Source organism: Mustela nivalis (assembly GCF_964662115.1).
Source record: "Mustela nivalis genome assembly, chromosome: 9".
NCBI lineage: Eukaryota > Metazoa > Chordata > Mammalia > Carnivora > Mustelidae > Mustela > Mustela nivalis.
The window spans coordinates 39601536-39626204 of record NC_139028.1 but is presented as its reverse complement, the minus strand read 5'-3'; the positions used below and the strand labels follow the sequence as shown (position 1 = coordinate 39626204).

The following is a 24669-nucleotide window of genomic DNA, read 5'->3' as shown; positions in this document are numbered from 1 at the left end:
ATATTAGTTCAGCCTAAATGAAAATCACAGATTAAAACTGCTGAGGTAATTGAGAGCAAAAAAAAAATAAAAGCCTATTATAAGGGTAGAGGGGAGAAATCTACTCTAAAGCAAGACATGAGGTTATTTAGCCAAGATCTAAGATAAATTGAAAATTGATCACTAATCAGCTGAGTTATGAAATAAACCAACTTCCTTAGATTTCTTTAATTAAAGAGGGTATAAATTATTCAGATAGAACTGTTGAGGTTATAGCTTGTAAAAGGAAAAAATGCAAATCTCTGGTACTTGTACAACAGCAAATGAGCTATGGGAATCAAGGAAGCAAGCAATTTACATCTTAAGGCATTTGATTGGGGGGCCAATACTGTTCTAGCACTCTGCAAAACACATAGCAGTTGAAAACAAACTTGGAAGAGCAAAACACTCAAACACACAATTATCAAAAGTACTGATAAAACCAATGTAAAAATTTAAAAATGGCAATACAGACATTCTTATGCAATTTTAGACTAGGTTGAATTTGGGAGGGGAAAATCTATTCTGCTAAAATATATAGTGCTCAGATTCAAAAGTATAATTTTACACTCAATCAAAAAAAAATATTTCTTTAAAAATTTACTCACCAGTTAGTTATATGTTTCCATTAGATATATGGAAAAGAAACAATTGTGTTGTCCAGAGATACTGTTCTAAGTAGAAGCTAGTGTAGGTAAAAAATGCCTTGGAGGAGTAAAAGATATGCATAAAGGGAAGTTTCTTTGTAAAAAACATGGTAGTGTCCCAGAAATCCCAGGTACTAACAGAATAATTTATACTTTTAAAATTAGAACTACCTTGAGTTCAAAAAAAGTAGAAGAGCAAGACACCTCTTGTAAACTTAACTTCTGCTGTAATTCATCAGATGACAAAGAACCATCCAGTGGCTTGGCAGTATTATTGCATTATAATATTCTCTACATTGTACAGATTAGGAGGGAAATCACTGTTCAGTGGTCAATAATCTTATAAATAGTGAAACCATGGAATAATCTCACTTATTATTTCCTACAAATATTTTGTTGTGCCATATGTTGTATGAATATATATATATACATATATATGTGTGTATGTGTGTGTGTATACTTAAATACTTAAATCTTACAAAAACTTGATGAGATAGACTTGCTTAAATCTTCATTTTACCAATGAGATGCAGGAGGTGAATTAGTTTGTTTAAATTCACCACTGTGTTGCCATTCCCCTCCCTCACCCCAGCATAAACTCAGACCCTCCTGAGGTTCAACTCACCTGATACTGGCTGCTTAGCCTGCTTGATTCAAGTCCCACATGTTTTCACTCTGGCATGACTGCCTTTCTTGTTCAAGCCTCCCTCTGTCCCAGTGTGACAAGGCCCTCTCCCAGAAGATCAGCACAAGCCCCCTTGCATACTCTGTCCTTAAGTTTGGAGTTTCAAAAGTCCACAGATTTGGCTGGAATAGATCCTGGAGTACACTGCACAGCACCAGGTAAGAATGCAGGAAATAACCCAAAGACAGACAGCATGAAAATGGCAATCTGAAAAATGCCTGAGATGCATGGGGAGAAGTTATTTGTTCTTTTAAGAGTGCTTCCCTGAGATCAACAAACAGAGACCCATCACCAGGGACAAAGGAGTTGGCTAATATTATTTCCCTTCCTCACACCTCAGCATAAACATAGAATCACCTTCAGTAAACAGCACAGCACCAACATAGGCTACCTAACCTATTTACAAATCCCACCACCCTGCCCTCTGCTGGTAATGCCTTTCTAAGGCAAGTGTACCCCAGTCCCAGCACAGCAAGCTCCTTACACAGAAGACCAGCAGAAACCCTCACCCACACCCCATCTTCCAACCAGAGAGTTCTGCAGGGCTTCAGTTCTAGTGGAAGTAGCATCAGGTCTCATTTAACAAAACTGACTAGAGTATACATAGTTAAAACTCACCACATATGGCTCAATGTCCAAATACTGCCCACTGCAGGCAATGAGAGCCTCTTCAGACAATTGGCCTGACACATAGAGTGGCCAAAATGCAGCAGCAGAGTACATTCAGAACACATCAGAAACACTCCATGAAGCACCAAACCCTGGAAATTATATGACCTCTTCCTCATAAAGCCACTACTCTAAGGTGCATGAAACATAACAGGCGGAGTGCCTGGCTGGCTCAGTCAGTTAAGTGTCTGTCATCGGCTCAGGTTATGATCCCAGAGTCCTGGGATCGATCCCCTCGTCTGGCTCCTTGTTCTGCAGGGAGCCAGCTCCTCCCTCTCCTTCTGTCTGCTGCTGCCCCTGCCCAAGCTCTCTTTATCTCTGTCAATTAAATAAATATAATCTTAAAAAAAGAGAAACATAACAAGCTTTTCTACCATACAGAAGAAGGCAGAGAATTAGACAAAATGCCAAGATGGAGGAATTCACCACAAATGAAATAACAAGATAAGGTCATGTCAGAAATTTAAATGAAACAGATATAAGTAATATGCCTGATATAGAATTGAAAGGAGCAATCATAAGGATACTCACTGGGCTTGAAAAAGGAATGGGAGACATCAGGGAAGTCCTATTGCAGAGATAAAAGTGTTAAAAAACAATCCGAAATGAAAAATGTGATAACTGAGATTACACTGGATGTAATGACCACAAGAATGGAAGAAACAGAGGAATGAATAAGTTACAAAGAAGATAAACTTATGGAAAATAATGAAGCTGAACAAAAGAGAGAAAGTAAAATTATAGAACATGAGAATAGACTTAGGGAACTTAGTAACTCCATCAAGCATAATAACATTTGTATGATAGAAGTCCCAGAAGAAAAAGAGAGAGAAAGGGGGCAAAATATTATTTAAGGAAATCATAGCTGAAATCATCCTTAATTTGGAAGAGACAGACATCCAGATCCAGGAGGCACCAAGAACTCCCATCAAAATCAACAAAAGCAAGCCAACACCAAGATATGTTGTAATTAAAGTTGCAAAATATAGAGATTAAAACAAACAAACAAAAAACCCTAAAAGCAGCAAGAGAAAAGAAGTCCTTAGGACTTATAAATGAAATCTAGTAATACTAGCAGCAGATCTCTCAACAGAAATTTGGCAAGCCAGAAGAGAGTGGCATAATATATCCAGTGTACTGAATGGAAAAAAGCTGCAACCAAGAACACTTGATCCAACAAGGCTATCACTCAAAACAGGAATGATTGTATTTCCCAGACCAAAAACAAACAAACAAACAAACAAACAAAACTTGAAGGAGTTCATGACCACTAATCCAGCCTTGCAAGAAATATTAAAGGAGACCCTCCAAGTTTAAAGAAAGACCAAAAGTTAAAAAAAAAAAAAAAATCAAGAAAAAAAAATGAAAAATATACAGAAACAATGACAAAATGAGTGATAAAATGCCATTAAGTACATATTTATCAACAACTACTCTGCAAATGACTACATGTTCCAACAAAAGACATAGGATGTCAGAATGGATAAAAAAAACAAAACCTACAAAAGATTCACTTTAGACCTATACACACCTACATATTGAAAGTGAGAGGATAAAGAAACATTTATCATGTAAATGGGCATCAAAACAAAGCCAGAGCAGCGATTCTTATGTCATACAAACTAGATTTAAATCAAAGACCATAATAAGGGGTGCCTGGGTGGCTCAGTGGATTAAAGCCTTTGTCTTTGTCTCAGAGTCATGGAAGAATGTCTCAGGTCATGATCCCAGGGTCTCAGGTCATGATCCCAGGGTCCTCAGATGGAACCCCATATCAGGCTCTCTGCTCAGCAGGGAGACTGTTTCCCCTCTCTTCCTGCTTTTCTACCTACTTGTGATCTCTGTCAAATAAATAAATAAAATCTTAAAAAAAAAAAAAGACCATAACAAGATATGAATGGCACTATATCATAATAAAGGTGACTATCTAACAGCAAGATCAAACCATTGTAAATATATATGCCCCCAATATGGGAGAACACAAATATATAAAACTATTAATAACAAACATAAAAGAATTCATGGATAATAATGCAATAATAGTAGGGGACCTTAATAGCCTACTTACAGCAATGGACGTATCATCTAAGCAGAGAATCATCAAGGAAAGGAGGGCTTTGAATGACACATTGGACCAGATGGACTTAACAGATATAATCAGAACACGGCATCCTAAAGCAGCAGAATACACATTCTTTTCAAGTGCACATGTGACTTTCTCCAGAATAGATCACATATAGGCCACAAATAAGGCCTCATCAAGTACAAAAAAACTAAGATCTTGCTGTGCATCTTTTCTGACCACAATATTATGAAACTCAAAGTCAACCACAAGAAAACATTGAAAAGACCACAAATACATGGAGTTAAACAATATACTACTAAAGAATGAATGGGTCAATTAGGAAATCAAAGAAGAAAAGAAAAAAGAAAAACATAGAAACAAAGAAAATGAAAACACATTAGTCCAAAACCATTGGGATGCAGCAAAAGTGGTCATAAGAGGGAAGTATATAACAATAGAGGCCTACCTTCAAGAAACAAGAAAAATCTCAAATAAACAACTTACCTATATAGCTAACGGAACTAGAAAAAGAGCAAAAAACAAAAGCTAAAACCAGCAGGAAGGAAATATAAAAACTAGAACAGAAATAAAGGCAGAAACTAAAAAGGACACAAGAACAGATTTATATATATAAAACTATGTAATAGTTTTCAGTATGGTTGTATATATGGCTATGAATAAGTGATATACACACACACATATGTATGTGTGTTTGAATATGAATATGTGTGTATGAATATATGATTTATATATATGGTTTATATATTGTATATATATCTATATATAATATATATTACATATATAATAGAATTTTATTCCATATATAAAATAGAATATTATTGAGCCATCAAAAGGAATGAATTATTGCCATTTTCAATGGCATGGATGAAGTTAGAGAATATTATGTTAAGTAAAATAATCAGTCAAAGAAAGAAAAATATTGTATGATTTTACTCATATGTGAAATTTTAGAAACGAACAAACAAAAAGGAACATAGAGGGGGAAATGGAGAGGAAAATCAAGGAACAGACTCTTAGCTATAGAGAACTGACAGTTACCAGAGGGTGTGTGGGCAGGGTGGGGGTTAAATAGGTGATGGGTAAGGAGGGCACTTGTGATGAGCACCCAGTGTTGTAAGTAAGTGATGAGTCACTAAATTCTACACCTGAAACTAATATTACATTGTGTTAACTAAGTGTAATTTTAACTACAAACTTGGGGGACAAAAAGAAAAAGTTTAGAAGAAAGACAATATAGTCTGGATTTTCCATTACTACATTTTTATGTACTACATTTTATGTAAAAATGTTACTACATTCTTAAATGGTTAAACTATAAATAAGTTAAAAAATCATCTTGTATTTAATGCAAAAAAGTTTGTGACTGTGCTTGTAATGGTTCTATCGACAGTCACTTTTACTTAATGAGGGTTATATAGCCTATTAATTTGAAAAACTTTGTACATAATCCCCAAATACTACAATTCGAGCATGTTTAATTCTATAAGTTCAAGGTACTTAGAAAAATAAAAAAACATTTAAGTTCTTAATTAGAAGTTGATAAAATACCTCTCTCTGAAATTTTTAGAGGAAATAATATTTATCAAGTGCTTTTAATTGGCAGTTGTGTGGGTAAGATATTTTCATGTTAGGATATTTTTTACCATAGTCTTTTAAGATATGGCTTATAATTATCCCATCATGGGTAGGAAGCAAAGCATAGTGAAGCAAAATAACTTTCCCAAGGCTCCTGTTAAATAGTGATAGTTGAATTTGAATGTAGGTCTTTTGTTTTCAAAGTCCTTATTTTTATAGCAATATTTTAAATATATTTTTAAGATCCACTGGTTAGTTTGTAACTTAAATAATTTATATTAAAATCAACCATAGAATTACAATGTTTCTCATAAAATATTTCCAAAGAAATTGAATATCTACTCTTCAGAACTGATTTTTTTCTTTTACTATCATCTTTAGTAGGAATAGTTTTCAGTGTGGTTCTGTAGACTGCTATGCATAACACATTTTCCTGGGAATATATAGAGATGCCATAAAAAAGAATTATAATTATTTGCATCTAGAAACTTTATTTTTTTGTAATTATTACATGACCAACAAAAAGAATTTTTTAAAAAAATTGTCTATCTTACACCTTCCATCTCCATCAAGGATTGAAATGGTATAGACATGACCTTTTTACTATTAAAGTAACTTAATCTTGAGTGGAAATTCTGCTCTAGAAATAACACAGTAATTTGTATATGTTTCAGTGTTATCTGTAAAGTTCAGTATTTATTGGGGATTTTGGGTTTCAAAGGATTATGATTTTTAAAAATGTAATAGCATAATATTTGGAAAATATCTCAAAATTTAGGTATTTCAAAATTATAATTTATCAAGTACAATTATATGCTAAAGATAAATATGTAATTGTTTTCAATAAAACAAGTACTTATTTATCAATTGTTTATTAGGTACCCATAGAGTAATGCATTAGACATTATTTTAAGCAGTGGTAAAACAAAATGTTTATTCAAAGATTATATTCTAATGTGTTGGGGAAGGCAGATAGTACATATTAAACCCACTATATAATATGTCAGATGATCATAAGTGTTACAATAGAAAAGGAACCAGAATAAGGAGAACAGAGATCGGGAGACTGGGAAGAAAGAATCTACTGATCAAGGAAGTCCTTGCTAACATTCCAGCAGAGATCTGCACAAAGTTAGGGATTTCTGAGCAAATACCCAGGAGGGAGAATATCCTAGGCAGAGAGAACAGTTAGGGAAAGAGTCTGGGAATATTACAATGAGCATAGCAAACAAAAATCCTTGTGCTCACAGACTTTAAATTCTGTATGTGGGAGGCACAATAGACAAGAAAAATAAATAGTAGCTTGCTGGAGAATAAGTACCACAGAGAAAAGTTAATTAGGGAAGGAAGATAAGGAATGTGTAGGGGATAATTGGGTTGCACTTTTTGGTAAGATGCTCAGTTGAAGCTCTCTCTATGAATATGACACTGAAATGGAGACCTAAAGGGGGTGTAGGTAACAGCTATGATTATATCTGGGGAGTGGAGGTGAGGAATGTTCTCTTTGGAGGAAGCAGCAAATACAAAGGCCCTGAGTCAGGACAACACATGATAGATTTTGTTTGAGTAAAAACAGGGAAGCCAGTATGCTCTAATGGAGGGAAGGAAGATGAATCAGAGGCAACAAAATCAAGATCGTCCAGGGCTTGTGTGCCGTTGTAAGTGGTTTGACTTTTCCTCTGAGTAACATAGAAAGCCATTTAGGTCAGATGGTCTAACTTCATTTTAAAAGAACCAATTCTGGCTGCTGTGCTGAGAATAGACTCAAAGAGGGTAAGGAAGAAGTAGGGAGACCAGTATCAAAACAGTGGAAGTGAGAGATGCCCGTGAAAGCTATAAAGAAGGTTAGATCTTGTTGTATTCTGGATATATTATAAAATTATGGATATATGATGAAATCATATATTATGAAAAAAGATTTGCTCATGAATTGTATTTCTGATGTGAGAGACATATTGGAATTACACATGATTTTTGCATTTTATCTTGCCTGGAAAAAATTGAATGATCACTTACTCTTTTTGGAAATATTATGACAATGGTAGGTTGGCAGGTGAGAATGGAGGTTCCATTGGGATATCTTATTTTTTAATGCCTATAGACATTCAAATGGAAATAGCAAGTAAATTGTGTGTGTGTGTGCATGTGTGTGTTGCTATTCAAGGGAGGTGTCCAAGAAGGAATAAATCTGATAATTTGTCAGGGTAAACATGCTTTTTAAATTTCAGACATTATATATAAAATGACCTGGAGAATGGTGTAGATTGAAAAATGAAAGGATCCAAGGACTAAGCTGAGGCCCTGAAATGTTTAGATATTGGAAATATGAGGAGGAATAAGCTAATGGAAGTGAAGAGGAGGGCACAATGAAAGAAGACAAATTCAAGTAAAAAATTCATTTTCCAAATAAAGGTGTGGAGAATTCTATCAAATACTAATCATAGGTCAAGTAAATGAGAACTGAGGAATTGAACAATAAATTTAAACAACATAAAGGTCGTTTGTTTCCTTCACAGTAGCATTTGGTCAGTGGTAGGAAGACAGCCAGATTTGAGAACCTTTGAGAGAATGGGAGTTGTTTGCAGTGTTTGTTTGTTTGTTTGTTTAATGGGGAGAAGGACCAACATGGTTCATACTTGGAGGGAAATGGGGTCAAAGAGATATTTATTTTCTTTATTTTTGTATTTACTTTGGAGAAATGCCAATCAATATTTTGAATGCTACTGATGATGCAGAAGGGAGAGGGGGTCTTTGAATAGATCAGAGACAGTTCATTTGTTGAAAAGAGAATCAGGGCAGTGTTGATATAGATAAGTCAATAACTATTGCGTTAGTGCTACTTGTTGACTTCCCTTGGAAACTGGCTCAGTGTGATTGGAATACAGTATGGATAATGGTTATTAAATAGTGCCCTTTGAGTTCATCCGCTGGAGGGGAGGAAGAAGGAGCAGATTTGGGAAGGAGAAGGAGCTGTGATGTAAGTTTAACAGAAACCCCAGCTGACACCAAAGAGGATCATTAAAGCTAGAATGACTTTTCAGGGTTGTTGAAGTTGAACCAAGGTAATCAGAACATTATATTCATTCACTGAGAAGTTGCTGGCTGTGTGTTACCCAAGGAAGTGATATAACCTTAGTTGAGCTGATTTTCTGTAGCAAAGGCAACCCCTTAAGGTGCTGACAGCCAAAAACTGCCAATAGGACCCCCAACAGTTGGGACAAGTCCTTCACTGTAGGGGAATCTGGGACACACATTCCAGTTTGCCCCTAGGGGAAATATATATAAGTGACTTTTTAAATAACGTCTGTTTTCTCCAGGAAGTAGGAGGGGAAAAGTGGGGGAAAGGGCAGGAGGTTATTTTGAAAGAGAGATGTGAAAGTATTGTCTAGAGGATGGAGAGTAATGGAATCCACAAATGTGTTGGGATTAGGTAGCGCAAAGGGCTGCCTGAGGTTTATGGATGAATTTAGAGCAAATTTAGTCATCATTATTGATGTTTTTCTCCATTTTCTCCACACTCCCATGCCAAAAGTACAATAGGTATGTAATGTAATTTAACCTATGTAGAAGCTGTGCTAGGAGAGTAAAAAGAAGAGAGAAAGGGGTAAGAAGTTGTGGTTGTAGGGAAAGAAGTATTAATCTAATAAAATATTATAAAATGTAAAATAGCTAGAGAAATGTTAGGTCCAAAAGGTTGAAAGACAATCAAAAGATGTATGAATTTTAGGAATTAATGTACTAAATGACTTTCTGGTTTTACTAAATGACACCTTTGCGCTCTCTCTATGGGTCTATAATACTCAAAATCCCTATCCATGTTTTATTATTATTATTGTTGTAGTTGTTGTTGTTATTGTTATTAAATTATTTATATTCTGGTGCTCAGACTTATAATTTCCTGAGACTGTTAGTAAATTAAGACTGATCTGAGTTAGGAAAAAAATTTGAACTTAGACATAAATGAATCAAAATTATTTATTTCTTAACCAGAAGGAAGGTGAATGGGGAGGGGTATATGAAATGGGTGAAGGGAATTAAGAACACACTTATCTTGATGAGCCCTCAGTAATGTATAGAATTTCTCAATATCTATATTGTACACCTCAGACTAATATAACACTCTATGCTAATAACACTGGAATTATTTTTTCATGTGGTGTATGGTAAATATTTAAAGAAATAATTACATCAATTGAAACATTCTAAATTAAGAGTATTGGGATAACTCTAGATTAGAAACATGCTAGTTCCGCACAGTTCTGTAATTAACCTTAGTGAATGCCCACGTCCTCATCAATAAGTAGGGATAATAAGCTTTTGCCTTCTGTGCTTACAAACTGATCACAGACTTATGAGTTCATTCTTAACCAAAAGAACACCACAAAACTTCATGTTTCTATGGCTTCCAGTCAAGGAATCATTCAAAAATCAAATTTTTATTTTAAAAACTGTTAAGAATCCTATTTGTTGTAGTGTCTTAGTGAAGATTTTACATGCAGGCAAATAGCTATGTATTGAAAAATGCTAATTTAATTCTCACTCAAAATAAATGCAAATATTATTTTTTCCATTGTTCAATAATTTTTTCATCTATATGTCCTTCATATGTCAGAAAATGACTTTTTAAGTGATCCTCATGTAGATTATTTCTTTTTTTTTTTTAAAGATTTTATTTATTTATTTGACAGACAGAGATCACAGGCAGATAGGCAGGCAGAGAGAGAGAGAGGAGGAAGCAGGCTCGCTGCTGAGCAGAGAGCCCGATATGCGGGACTCGATCCCAGGACCCTGGGATCATGACCTGAGCCGAAGGCAGAGGCTTAACCCTCTGAGCCACCCAGGTGCCCCAGATTATTTCTAAATTCCTGAAATCAACTTGGTCTAACTTTTAAATGTTGAATTACTTTTGTGCTAATATATTTTATAAAACAAACACATTGATTTTGATTGCCAACTCACTAGTTATTAACTGTGAGACCTTAGTCAAGCTTTTATTTGCTCTTCACAAGTTTAGTAATCCTCAAAATGGATAAATTAATATTTAATCTCCAAGATGCCTAGCATAGAGTATGTATGCTAGTAGATACTGTGATTATTATTTCATTTACACTTTCTTATTTTAGAATGTCAAAGATAGTTTCTGAATGAGATATGGTCAATTTTTATTACAGGATATTTATATGAGACACAAAAATATGACAATGATCTGAATAATCCTAATGATAACAGCAACAAAGAAATAAAAGTGATGAAAGAAGACTTCAATATTCAATCACTTTACAAATGAGGCAAAATATAAAAAGTTAATATTAGAAAATCTTTTGGCCATTTTTATAGAAATTACAGAAGTTAAAGCTATGATGCCCCACAAAGAGAGTACCTATATTAGTTCTTCAATATTATAATCTTACATAAGAATCTGATACCCTAATGTTAGTAATTAATAAAGTTCAAGTCTCTGGCATCTAGTCTAAAGTGTTTGACCTTTTCAATTGTTTTAGTTTTTGTAAAAAATCAAACTCAATTTCATGAAGTTCAGAACTCTTAAAAAACTATATTCACAAAACCTTTAGTGTTAGAGAACTAAGAATACCTGAAGCGTTGACAGTCTAAGCTTACTGGTGGTGAAGCCCTGATAGTCTAAAGCTTACTGGCACCACCTACAGGATGAATATATAACCAAGTGCAATTTATTTTATTTTAAAGACTTATTGTTTATTTAATTGAGAGAGAAAGAGAGAGCGAATGAGCGAGCAAGGGGTTGAGGGAGAAGGACAGAGAGTGAGAATCCAACCAGGCCGAGTTTGGAGCCTGATGCAGGGCTTGATCCCATGACCCTGAGAACAGGACCTGAGTCAAAATCAAGAGTCAGACTTTCAACTGCCTGAGCCACCCAGGCATCCCTAACCAAGTGTAATTTAAAATAAGCACTCTGATTCCTACTCCTTTTTTCAAACACACAACTCTCATACACCAAGCATTGTGACTTAATCAGAACAGATTTAAGACTAGGAAATTAAAACCCAGGAGGCAGATTAACCTCAACACTTTATTCCTAATTATTTAAGATTTATCTGGTTGAATGGTATTGGGAAAATTAGACAATAGAAGGATGAAACTGGACCATTTTCTTACACTGTGCACAAAAATATGCTCAAAATGGATTAAAGACCTCAATGTGAGAAGGAATCCTTCAAATTCCTAGAGGAGAACACAGGCAGCAACATGTTTGACCTCAGTGGCAACAACTTCTTGCTAGACATGTCTCCAAAGGCAAGGGAAACAAAAGCCAAAATACACTATTAGGATTTCATCAAGATAAAAAGTCTTTACAGAGGAAAAAAAAAAAAAGACAAAATCAAGACAATTGACAGAATGAGAGAAGATATTTGTAAATGTCCTATTAGATAAAGGGTTAGTAACCAAGATTTATAAAGAGCTTATAAATCTCAACATCCAAAAGACAATAATCCAAATTATCATATGTGAAATTTAAGAAACAAAACAGATGAACATAGGGATAGGAAGGGAAAAATAAAATAAGATGAAATCAGAGGGAGAGAAAAACCGTAAGAGACTCTTGACCATCAGAAACAAACTGAGGGTTGCTGGAAGGGGAGGTGTGTGAGGGGAAGGGATAATTGGGTGATGGCATTAAGGAGGGCTTGTGATGTAATGAGCACTGACTGTTATATGTAAATGATTAAATACTGAACTCTACTTCTGAAACAACAATACGCTATATGTTAATTAATTTAAATAAAATTAAAACAAATTTTATCCTGTTGCCTTGATCCTTTTCCCTCATTTCTCTGTAGTAGCTAACCAATCTATTGTACTTTAACCTAACATCATAAGATCAGTGTCCTAAACTTCTCATGTACTTTCTCTCTCCCACACCTTCAAATAATTCACCTTTCTAGGCAATGTTTTTTTTAAATGTTTTCATATGTATGTATGAGTGCAAGATGCACAATATCTACCTAAGTTGTCTTAATGGGTGAAAAACCTTCCTAACTTGCTTGCAAATTTGTTCAACCCACTATAACACCCAGTGTGATCTTTATGAAGTTTTTCAGGAGAACTACTTCTATAGATCTTACTATCTGGTAACATTATTCTTCCCCTGAGTTATCGGAAAAATTTTATCTTGCCATACCATGAATAACAAGACTGGAAATATATCCAGTTTTATTTTGGCCCTCTAAGTTTAAGGTAAAATTAATGGTCAACTTCTAATAATTTATAAAAATATATGACATATATTCTTAAGGGCTCATCTTAACCTAGAGGATTCATATTATACCCATTTTATCCTCACCTGGAATCTGTAAACCACTTGTTTGATCTTTTTGTATTGTATTTGTATTATATGCAACTGTATATAAGTGTAAGCTGTTTCAAATCCTTTGTTGGATAATGAAAGGAAGAAAGGGAAGAAGGAAAAAGGAAAGGTAAGCAGGTGGAGTAAAGAAGGAGAGAAAGGAAGGAAAAAACATGAATTGTATGTGTGTGTGTGTGTGTAGCTCACATTCAGGAGAATATCATGAAGTACTGTATAATAACTCATAAACATGGCTATGACAAGCTGAAACTACAATAGTTTTGGCTCATACATCTATTTGGTGGCACAGATTCCTCTCAGCTGGGTCTATGGAAAGTTGGCCCAAGTAGATATGATTAGTTCATACATCTACATCCATCCCTTGCATCTTCTCCGCAACCCTAGTATCTAACATTGTGTTCAATGTGTGGTTTTCACTGATGAAATATTTATTTAATAAATGGATGAAATGATTTTTCTTACATATGTTGAATATTCTTCAAATCACACATCCTAAATCTATATTCTAACTGTCACGTGAGGTTCTCAAACACATCATTTATTATATACCTGTTTTTCTTTGCATGGTTCATTGAGGATGAATAGGTACAATAATTGTGTAAGCTGCAGTTCTAGTTAAAATTCCACTATCAAACTCTCCATGAGCTTCTGAAACTGGGAAAAGAGTGAGAAAAGACAAGGCCTAGAGCTCTGTGATTCTTGATCACAAATTTTCTCCTCTAATCCATTACTTATCTATTTGTCCACGTGCTATTTTACAAGTTCAGAAAAGGTTTATTTCAGTTCAAGACTTTAACCTGAATTTTAGAGTCCTTGTACTACTAAGATTTTACTTTTTACTCATTTTTCCCTTGCAAGTCAAAAATAGAGCAACATGTTTTTATCATGTGTCAATAAAATAATCAAAGCTCCATCCATAAAAGTTCTTGTTTTTTTTAATCTCCTTGATATATACAATGCATAACCTATTAAAATAAAGTAATAAGCACTCAAAGTAAGTTCTCTGGTGAGTGCTCTCAAAGAAAAGTAACTTATTTTTATTTACAATGAGATAAAAATAACCAGCTGTTTTTTCATTAACATTATTCTGCCCAATTGCCATCCTCACTCTAGCCAATAATTTTTTTTTATTTTTACATAAATCATTCTGCCATAGATCAACCAGAATCTTCCCTAACACAGGAACCATTTTTACATTACAGGTAATAATATTCCACCTTTTTTTCCCCCTAGGAGGAAGGATTTAAATGAGAAAAGTATACTCTCCATGAAATTTCAGTCTTCTTTTTAGTATTTCTCCATATGTCTTATGAAAGAAAGAAATGTATTCATAATTGAAAAAAATCCATTTATCTTTGTTCCGCCAGTGTTATACTTCCTAGGAAATAATGACACAGAAAATTCCATGAGGAAATGTTGAACTGTACCCGCATTAACAGCTGATATCCAATAAAACAATTACAACTTTTAGGTCATTGTGGTCTCAAAACACTATTTGGGTCATAATTATTCTATAATTTATAATCATTCTATAATTTTCTTTCTTTTTCATGTTTAATTTCATAGTGTGCCTGTACTTCAGTGTCTCAGATATAGAACTTAATTTAGGACTGTTCTTTATTAAAATATTCCTTTTTTAAAAGATTTTTATTTATTTATTTGACAGAGTGACCACAAGTAGGCAGAGAGGCAGGCAGAGAGAGAGGGGGAAGCTGGCTCCAGGCTGAGCAGAGAGCCCGATGCAGCACTCTATCCCAGGACCCTGAGATCATGACCTGAGCTGAAGGCAGAGGCTTAACCCACTGAACCACCCAGGCATCCCTATTAAAATATTCTGTTTACTATACTAGGTTGATTGAAATGTCATAATAAGGATAACATAAATTTGTAGTAAATATATTGGAAGATACATATATATTTTTCAAAAACCATTTAAGAAACTCAGTTATAATACATTGATGTCTAAATAGACTTTCAGAGTTTATAAATTCAGTGATGATGAAAAAAGGAAAGTAAAACTATATAATCTTTAAAGAGACATTACAGCTTTACTGTGTGGTTCCTGTGTCTAAGTGTAGAGTCAAAGGAAATTAAATATCTTGCCATGCTTGTTTTCTCAATTCAGATCTTTTATGGAAAAAGACAGCTTCTATCCCTAAGAATCAATACATAGGAATTTAATGCCGTGAGTCATACATATTTGAAAATGAGTAAAACTTGATTTTCAACAGAAGTTATTGTGTGTTTTCAAACCACTGTTAAAAAGAAGAAAGAAAGAAAGAAAGAAAGAAAGAAAGAAAGAAAGAAAGAAAGAAAGAAAGAAAGAAAGAAAAAGAAAAGAGAAAAGAAAAGAATAGAATTAGGGCAATTCTTTCTAATCTATCCAGTTTGTGAAAAGCTTAACTATTGACAATGAAACACAGAATTCTTAAAATTTTATTTATTTATTCACGAGAGACAAAGAGAGGGAGAGAGGCAGAAGCACAGGGAGAAGCAGGCTGCTTCCGCAGGGAGACTTTTATGGGACTTGATCCCAGGACCCTGGATCAGGACTTGAGTTGAAGGTAGAACTTAACCAACTGAGCCACTCAGCATCCTGAAGCATAGAATTATGTGTAAAATTCTAAAGACGTTCATCAATAATGAATACTTCCCTAATTATTTGGCATTATGCCTTCATTGTTTAGTATTTCTTCATGATTTTGAATGCATTTTAAAAGGTTTGATTGTACATTTAGTAAATCACTAAATTGTGGCAGATATCTCAAAAAAAGTATAGGATCCTTCTTAAGATACTAAAGTTAGTGATTTCTCTTTCATATAATTTCAGTATACTTTCTCTACTGCTTACCCTTCACATCATTTGTCCAATTAACAAACATTAAATTTGAAAATCTGCATTGTATTACTGTAAAACATACTATTTTAATGTGAAGTAGTGAGGATTTTCCAAAAGAACTCTTTTACAATTGGTGAATAATGGAGGAAAACACAGAATATCTTCAAGAAGTATTTTTCACTACTGGAACACGATTTTACAGACAAAATTCTGGGACAATGTTTATTTATAAAAATATTGAAATCCTACTATTCCTAGGAAACTATTCTAAAAATCATATCTTTGATTAACTTAGCCCAAGAAGGGGGAAAGGGCCATATATACAGAGCTATGACTAGATTAATAAAAATAATAGAAATACAAATATTCTTCATTTTTTAGGTCACTTTATTTTTTGAAAAATATTTTAAAATTTTGCAAATGCAACATAATTTAAGAGAAGGGAGTTGATTGCCAATCGATGCTATAATTCTTCATGCATATAGTTGGGTATTTTGATAACTATGATATTCCCAAAGTAATGAAGATGAATGAGTGTAATTAATTTATACCAGCCATTCCAGGTTTCTATAAAATGAAAAGAACATGACTTTCTCACTCACATTTATAGAAAAAGAATACTTTATATCCTCATCATACTTGCTAGAGCACACAAGTCTCTCTAATTTGGAAAATTCACAATTGGTTTTACATACCATTCCTAGCATGACATAATGAGGCACTAGGTTGGATACCAGACACCTCTAACCACTTCTATTTCTCTTCTCACTATGCATGATTTGGTCTTATTAGTAGTAGAAAAATCAGTATGTAGGAAATATTACAAATAAATAAAAGGACTATCGAATGTGTTATAAATGTATTGTCTATTTTCTTCCTATACATCAACTTATATGAACTATAAATAGAAAAAAAGAGTGTGTAATACATATAATCTGAAAATTGTGGTATTAAAAGTGTATGATATAGACTTATTTTTAAGGCTCTGATATCACTGTGTAACAAAAATAAACTTTGCATAATGAGAGAAAAGTAGGTACAAATTATAAAAGTAGACATTGTTTAAGATTTTTTTTTTTTTTTTTTTTTTTTTTTGCCTTTCATCTAAATGCTGTGTTATATTGACAGATCTGGGAAATTTTAGTGGCCGGACAAGAAGTGCAGTCTCTGTGAGGGAAGGCCAGGGGGTTGTTCTGATGTGCTCTCCTCCGCCTCATTCACCAGGTACAGTAGGATCCCATTCTATATTGCTGCCTATCTCGTTTACTATATGCTCATCCTTTTAGACAGGGTATTTAGTAAGAAACATTCCAGGTGAAATGTGCACTAAAAAAAAATGTATCAGAGTACCAGCTGAGTAATTAAAGGTCATATATTCGAACTACCATTGGATAGAAGACTGCACTCCTATGATAAAATTGTTTTATTGCCATTCTAACTGTTGATTGTTATGGTTATGTCTCTGCCTGCCACCAGCGAGGAATACATTGCCTGGAGCACAAGGGATGTGATAAGCTGAGAGTAAACATTTTTCAAAATTATTTGGAATGTCCGAGTTGAGTTAATAACAATGTGCATCTTGTTTCAGAAGATAAGCTTGCAACGGGATTGTTTATAGTGTTGTTTGTCACCCTGGGAAAAAAAAAAAAAACTGCTAAAAAAATATTTTTTTTTGAGTTTCAAACAAGACTATAATATACATATTACTTTTTGGCCACTTGAGCTCTTATTTGTAAAAGTCATATTAAAAGGTTAAGTACTTCACGGGGTTTGAAGAAACAGAATAGTAAACTGTGCTCAGATTAATTATATTCCCTTTGCCAACCCAGCTAATTATACTTTTTGTAAGTTCTATAATTTGAGATGAGTACCTCTTTGTATCTCAGTATAGTTTTCCTAGAATACAATTTAAGAGTGGCCAGTATCAATTAGGGAGAGAGAATCAAATGTCTGTCTGAGAAATAAGAAAGACCTTACCACTAACAGGAAACTGAATTCAGGGTCCTGGCATTTCAGTTAATTTTTCTTCTTTGTTTAGTGTGAAAATCATACTTATTTCTAGATTGTAATTATCAGTGTAGCAATGGGGACTAACTTTGTTCTACCATAGATAATTCTTATCATAAATTATGATAGGACCTCAATCAATTTTCTTAAAATTTCTCATCTTTATCTGACCCCTTCCTAATGTTTTTTGATTGAAGGAAAAGTAAATTATATTTCAATAAGAAAATATTTTTTAAAAAACATTTTGTTTTAAAGTCAAATACTAATTTGAATCAATTTTTGAGTTTTCTCCCACTTAATTCTTATATATCAATTCAGTCCACTCTTCTGTGAGTAGTTTGGAGACTTTTACAGTAAACATATTTAGTCTTACCTGCTTGTGATTCTAGACTTAGATACTTTCAAGGAAGCATGTATTGTAACTTTTTTCCTATGGATAAGACAGAAAATTTTAGTAGGTTTAAGTGAATCATGTAGCATCAGTATATGCTATGTCTACTGTTGGGTTATTAGATTTCATTTAAGGATCAGTATTAGATGAGTAATAGTTAAAGATAAAAGAGAGGAAGGAAGAGGAGAAGGACAAAGGAACCTGCTCTATAAAGAATGAAAGTGTTCACCATCAGACCTACAGGAGTTAACACAAAAGCAAGATTTTTTGAAACATAATCTGTATCACAAGACTGTTAGAACACGTACAGAAAAGGGAAATATGAGACAATGATACAGGAAGCAAAACAAGATTACACAAAGACAAGTTGTCCAATTGCCGAAGAAAACTACAGAGATTTCTACTGGGGAAAAATAGCAATAATGAATTGCATACATGATAAGCAAGAGATAAGAATATGTATTAATAATTGATGAAATAAAAATATGATAGATGATTGACATCAATAAGAGTAATCCCAAATGGTTGCTATTGTGTATATGTTGTAAGAATATATACACTTGGGGCACCTGGCTGGCTCAGCTGGTGGAGTATGTGACTCTTGATCTCGGTATTTTGAGTTTAAGCCCCGCATTGGTTGTAGAGATTATTTAGGAAATAAATTGAAAAGAAATTTTTAAAATTTAAAAAGAAATATTACGATATTAATATGGTAGGAGAGGTTGTATTCTACTAGGTATTTATTTTGGGGTTTTATGTCAACTGTTGCACTCAAACATCAGTGTTAGCATCACAGAGTTTTAGGGGGTACACGCATGGTCAAAACAACAGGAGTAACTCAGCACCCAGACAAATGTCTAACACTTACCAGATGAGTAGTTTTCTCCTTATCAGCCAAATCCTATCTTTAAGTTTCTTTAATGAATATCCCTTTTATATTCTTTCTCCAACTGAAACTTGCAAATACCCTGAAGATTTGGCTTCCCCACTGCCCTTTACAGTCATGGCTATTTATTCTCCCAATTGGTATGTACCATTCAGAGTAAGATTAGAACAGATATCCTTTCTCCTTATTACCGGTTCTCCCTTCTTCCTTCCTCAGTCTTTAAATGTCAAGGCATTAGACTCCACACTTTCTTGTTGTAGTCATTTACACTTTCCAAGTTCATTATCTTCATTTCCTGAGATTTTTACCATCTGGGTCACTGTCAATTTCTTCAATACTTATCCAGTCTTAATATTTGATAATTTCAATAGAGGTCTTACAATATCCCGTCCTCTTCATTCCTTTTATTTCTCCATTGGGATACTCTTATTTTACAGTCCACCAGGGCCACTTAATCTGTTATTATCAACATGTACAATCTCTCAATTACCACATTTTTATACTCTGATTAGCATTTACTACCTCATTCCTTCCAGTACCCTGATTCCAGGAATCCTTTAATGTCATTGAAATCTGCAAATCATTGATCCTAGCCTCTTCTCACTCTATTTCCCCTCCTTTGATTCTCACTTTTTTCTTTCAATGATTATCATTTTCTTGCAAAGAGTTTCAATTTTCTCACCCTTTTATGCTTCATCACACTGACTCAAAAGTTGACAAAACTTTAATCCTAATGTAGATCCAACTTTCAGCCTACTTCATGTCCAAACCTATTCAATTTAATATAACTGTAAAAGAAAAGAATCAGAGTTATGCAGACTGATCTAAGTCTAAAATCCAAACTATGGATTTCAAGGGCACTTTAATGCTGATCAAAAAAAAAATTAAAGATTTTATTTTTTATAACAGAGATAGCGAGAAAGGGAACACAAGCATGGGGGTGGGGGCTGGAGAGGGAGAAACAGGCTCCCTGCTGAGCAAAGAGCATGACATGGGGCTTGATCCCAGGATGCTGGGATCATGACCTGAGCTGAAGACAGACACTTAATGACTGAGCCACCCAGGTGCCTAATCAGAAATTTAAAAAAAAAAAAAAAAAAAGTAAGTTTAGTTTCCTTACTGTAATTCTGTCAAATCTTAGTATGTCTCCCTTCCTTCAGTTCTTCTGTCATCCCTACTCTCAGCTGAAAACCATGCATCCTACTCCACTGGGGAAAGGAAGGCAATTGGGAGATAATATCTACAGTCTTCAGCACCAAATGAAACACTCATTAGCATCTGTACTGATAGATTCTAAATACACCCCCCCCCCCTTTTAAGAAAGAGAGAGAGTACATGCTGGTGACTAAGGAGAGGCAGAGGGAAAGAGAGAATCTTAAGCAGACTCCGCACCTGACTTGGGCAGGGAGGACTACCTCTCACAATCCAGAGATTATGACCTGAGCTAAAATCAGGAACTGAATGCTTAACCAACTGAGCTGCGTGTGTCACCCCTTCTCTTTTTTAGTATAGATGCATTTTTGTGCTTTTACAACCAATCCCTTAACTTGTGCACTGTAGTTCATTCTTTTTCTGTCTACTCTAAGAAATCTCTTTAGTGAAGATGATCTACATCTTCTCCATAGATTGATTGTTTAGTCTCTTCATGATCATTCCCAACAGCATCAACTATACTGTCTCTTCCTTCACCTGAAAACAAAGCAAAGCTCTCTTTACTGATGTCATCTCTCACCTACTACCTCATTTTTCTGCTCCTTTTCACTGCAAGACTCTTCAAAACCCTTGTCTACCATACTTCATCTAATTCCACTCCTTTGATTCTGCCTCTCTTTCTCACTGTCTGTCCCTTTTTCTCTTTCTGTCTCTCTCTTTTAAAAAGTAGATTTATTAAAGTACAATTAATATCCCAGGAAACTCACTCATTTTAAGTATAGTTCACTGAATTTTAGTAAATTTATACAGTTGCGCTACCATTATCAAAATCTTGTGTTACAACACTTCCATCATTTCACAAAGGTATTCCTACCCAATATCCCCATTGATCTACTTTTTTAGAAAGTTCATTTTCACTGAATCAAATCATATAATGTTCAGTCTGTGTGTGTATATATATATATATATATATGTGGTGAGAGAGAGAGTTTGGTTTCTTATACTTAGCCTAGTGTTTCTAAGTTTCATTCATATTAAGACAAGTATCAGTAGTTTGTTAGTTTATATTGTTGAATAGCATTCCATTGTACAGATACACCCTATTCTGTTTATCCATTACTCAGCTGATGGGCATTTGGAATGTTTTCAGTCTTCAAATTGTTGGTCAGTTCATCCTCCATAAAATGCTTTTCTTGCTTAGCTTTTAAATACTGAAAACATATATCTCCAAAACATATATCTCCAATTAGAACTCTGGCTTGTATATTCATTTACCTATTCAACATTTCCAATCAGAATACCTAATAGGCATTAATAAACCTAACCATGTCTAAAACTACACTTCTTGTTATATCTTCCCTAAATCTGCTCCACCTACAGTCTTTTCCAACTCAGTCAAAGGCAATTCATCTCTTACTATCCATCAGGACTTAGAGTCATTTTTAACTTCTCACTTCCTGACACCCCACATATAAACCATCAGCAATTTTATTGGTCCTACTCAAAGCTTTATTTAAAATCTGACCATTTCTCTCTGTTTCTTACTGTAGCTTTCCAGAATGAACCACCATCATCTCCTACCTGGATATTCACAATAGTTTCTTAACTAATTTCCCTTTTAAAATTTTATCTTTTTTTAAAACCTATTCTTAACATAATAACCAGAGTCATTATTTAAAATGAATTTTGGACACTAGTCCTTTATCTGATATGTCGTTTGCAAATATCTTCTCCCATTCTGTCAGTTGTCTTTTGATTTTGTTAACTGTTTCCTTTGCTGTGCAAAAGCTTTTGATCTTCATGAAGTTGTCATTTTACGTCCCCTCTGTACAAGACACTCCAAAAATTCCCCATCTACTGACTAATTGAGTTACCCCAAAATTCATATGTTATGTGACAGTATTCTGAGACCGGCCTTTGGAGGGTAATTAAATTTAGATAAGGTCATGAGGGTATGGCCCTCAGTATAGGTTTAGTGTCCTTATGAGCAGAGACACTAGAGAACTTGCTCTCTCTTCCTCGTATAAGATTATAGTACAAAAGCAGTGTGTACAAGTCAGAAAGAGAATTCTCACCAAAGCCAAATACTCTGGCACCCTGAACTCACAGTTCTAGCCTCCAGTACTGTGGGAAAATAAATTTATGTTCAAGTCACCCAGTCTATGGCATTTTGTTATGGCCCCCTAAGCTAACTATTACACTGTCTCATTCTGAATCAAAGCCAAAGGTCTCATGGTGGCTTGAAGGGCCCTCACCATGTAGTAAGAGATCTTTTCTTATCACTGACTTTTTTTTCTCATAATGATGATGTGAATGAACATAATTATAAAGTATATAAATAAATGTGATTGTCATTATTAATAGAGAATAATAAAATGTGATATCTTGTATTTTTGCCAAAGGAACAAACTGAAATCTAAAGGATTGGAATTATTAATTGAAAGTACAATCATACTGAGAAATAGTGATTTAATTCTAGTGCCTTACTTGGCCAATTAAAAGAACTCTGGGGGCGCCGGGGTGGCTCAGTGGGTTAAGCCCTCTGCCTTCAGCTCAGGTCATGATTCCAGGGTCCTGGGATCGAGCCCCACATCGGGCTCTCTGTTCAGCAGGGAGCCTGCTTCCTTCTCTCTCTCTGCCTGCCTCTCTGCCTACTTGTGATCTCTGTCTGTCAAATAAATAAATAAAATCTTTATTTAAAAAAAGAACTTTGAAAATGTCTCAGGAAAGTCAAGTAAAAAAATTATTGCTGAAGAGGCAAGGTTAAGTGTAGAAAGAAAAAGCCAGGGCTTAATCAATGAAAGAAGCTTAGAGTTTGAGTATGTAAACTGATACCTATTATGATCTCAACAACAGCCTTCTTTTTGGTGGAATAAGGTCATATATTGTGAAATGAGTATATAACCTGATACATAAAATCTCAGACCCAAATTTCTGTCTCATCCAAATAGTCATGTAGACCATTTTTATCATACCTACTTAACTGATACTTAATGCTAATTTGTTCCTCACTCTTTTTTTTTACTTTTATTTCAAATCATAATTATCTTAATACTTTATTTTATCATAATTTAATTTATTTTTTATTTCAAGTTTTTATTTAAATTCCAGTCAGTTAACATATAGTGTAATATTCATTTCAGGAGTAGAATTTAGTGATTCATCACTTACATAAAACACCCAGGGCTCACCACAACATATGCCCTCCTTAATCTCCATCACCCATATAGCTCATCCCTTACCTCCCCTCCAGCAAACCTCAGCTCTATAGCTAAGAGTCTATTCATGGTTTGTCTGTTTTTTTTTTCCTATGTTCACCTATTTCTTTTTTAGATTCCACATATGAGTGAAATCTTTCTCTGACTGAATTATTTTACATTCTAGTTCCAACCATGTCATTGCAAATGGCAAGGGTTCATTCTCTTTTATGGCTGAGTAGTATCCCCTTAATTCCATTCCAATATAAAATGATTCTTTTTTTTAAATTTAAAATCAATTAATGAACATATAGGGTATTATTAGCTTCAGAGGTAGAGTTTAGTGATTCATTGGTTGCATATAAAACACCCAATGCTCATTACATCATGTGCCCTCCTTAATGCCCATCACCCAATTATACCTTTCCCCCACCCACCTTCCCTCCAGCAACTCTCAGTTTGTTTCTTATAGTTAAGAGTCCCTTGTCATTTGTCTCCCTTTCTGATTTTTTCTTATTTTTTTTCCTCCCTTACCCCTATTTTATCTGTTTCGTTTCTTAAATTTCATATATGACTGAAGTCATTTGATAATTTTCTTTCTCTGAAAGACTTATTTCACTTAACATAACACACTCTAGCTCCATTCACCTCATTGCAAATGGCAAGATTTCTTTTTTGGTGGCTGAGTAATAATCCACTGTGTATGTACACCACATCTTTATCCATTCCTCTGTTGATAGACATCTGGGCTCTTTCCATAGATTGGCTAATATGGACATTGCTGCTCTAATTGCTCTTTTGAATCTCTATGTTTGTATCCTTTGGATAAATACCTAGTAGTACCTAGTCAGAGGATAGGTCTATTTTTATCTTTTTGAAGAACCTACATACTGTTTTCAAGACTAGCTGTACCAGTTTGTGTTCTCACCAACAATGTAAGAAGGTTATCCTTTCTCCCCATCTTTGCCAACATTTGTTGTTTCTTGACTTGTTAATTTTAGCCATTCTAACTATTGTGAGGTAACATCTCATTGTGGTTTTAATTTGCATTTCCCTGATGCCAAGTGATGTTGAGCATTTTTTCATGTGTCTGTCAGACATTTGTATGTCTTCTTAGAAAAAATACCTCTTTTGTGTCTTCTATTTTATAACAAGGTTATTTGTTTTTTGAA

At 34.2% G+C, this 24669-nt stretch overlaps 1 protein-coding gene across 1 annotated transcript in view; it reads left to right on the top strand.

The window, feature by feature from the left end:
* The window catches only part of CNTN5 (contactin 5), a 782527-nt gene that overhangs the window by 304015 nt on the left and 453843 nt on the right, over positions 1-24669 (top strand). Inside the window, exon 5 of the mRNA XM_082683339.1 lies at positions 16993-17088. Coding sequence (XP_082539465.1) covers positions 16993-17088 — 96 coding nt within the window. The remainder of the gene's footprint in view (positions 1-16992; positions 17089-24669) is intronic.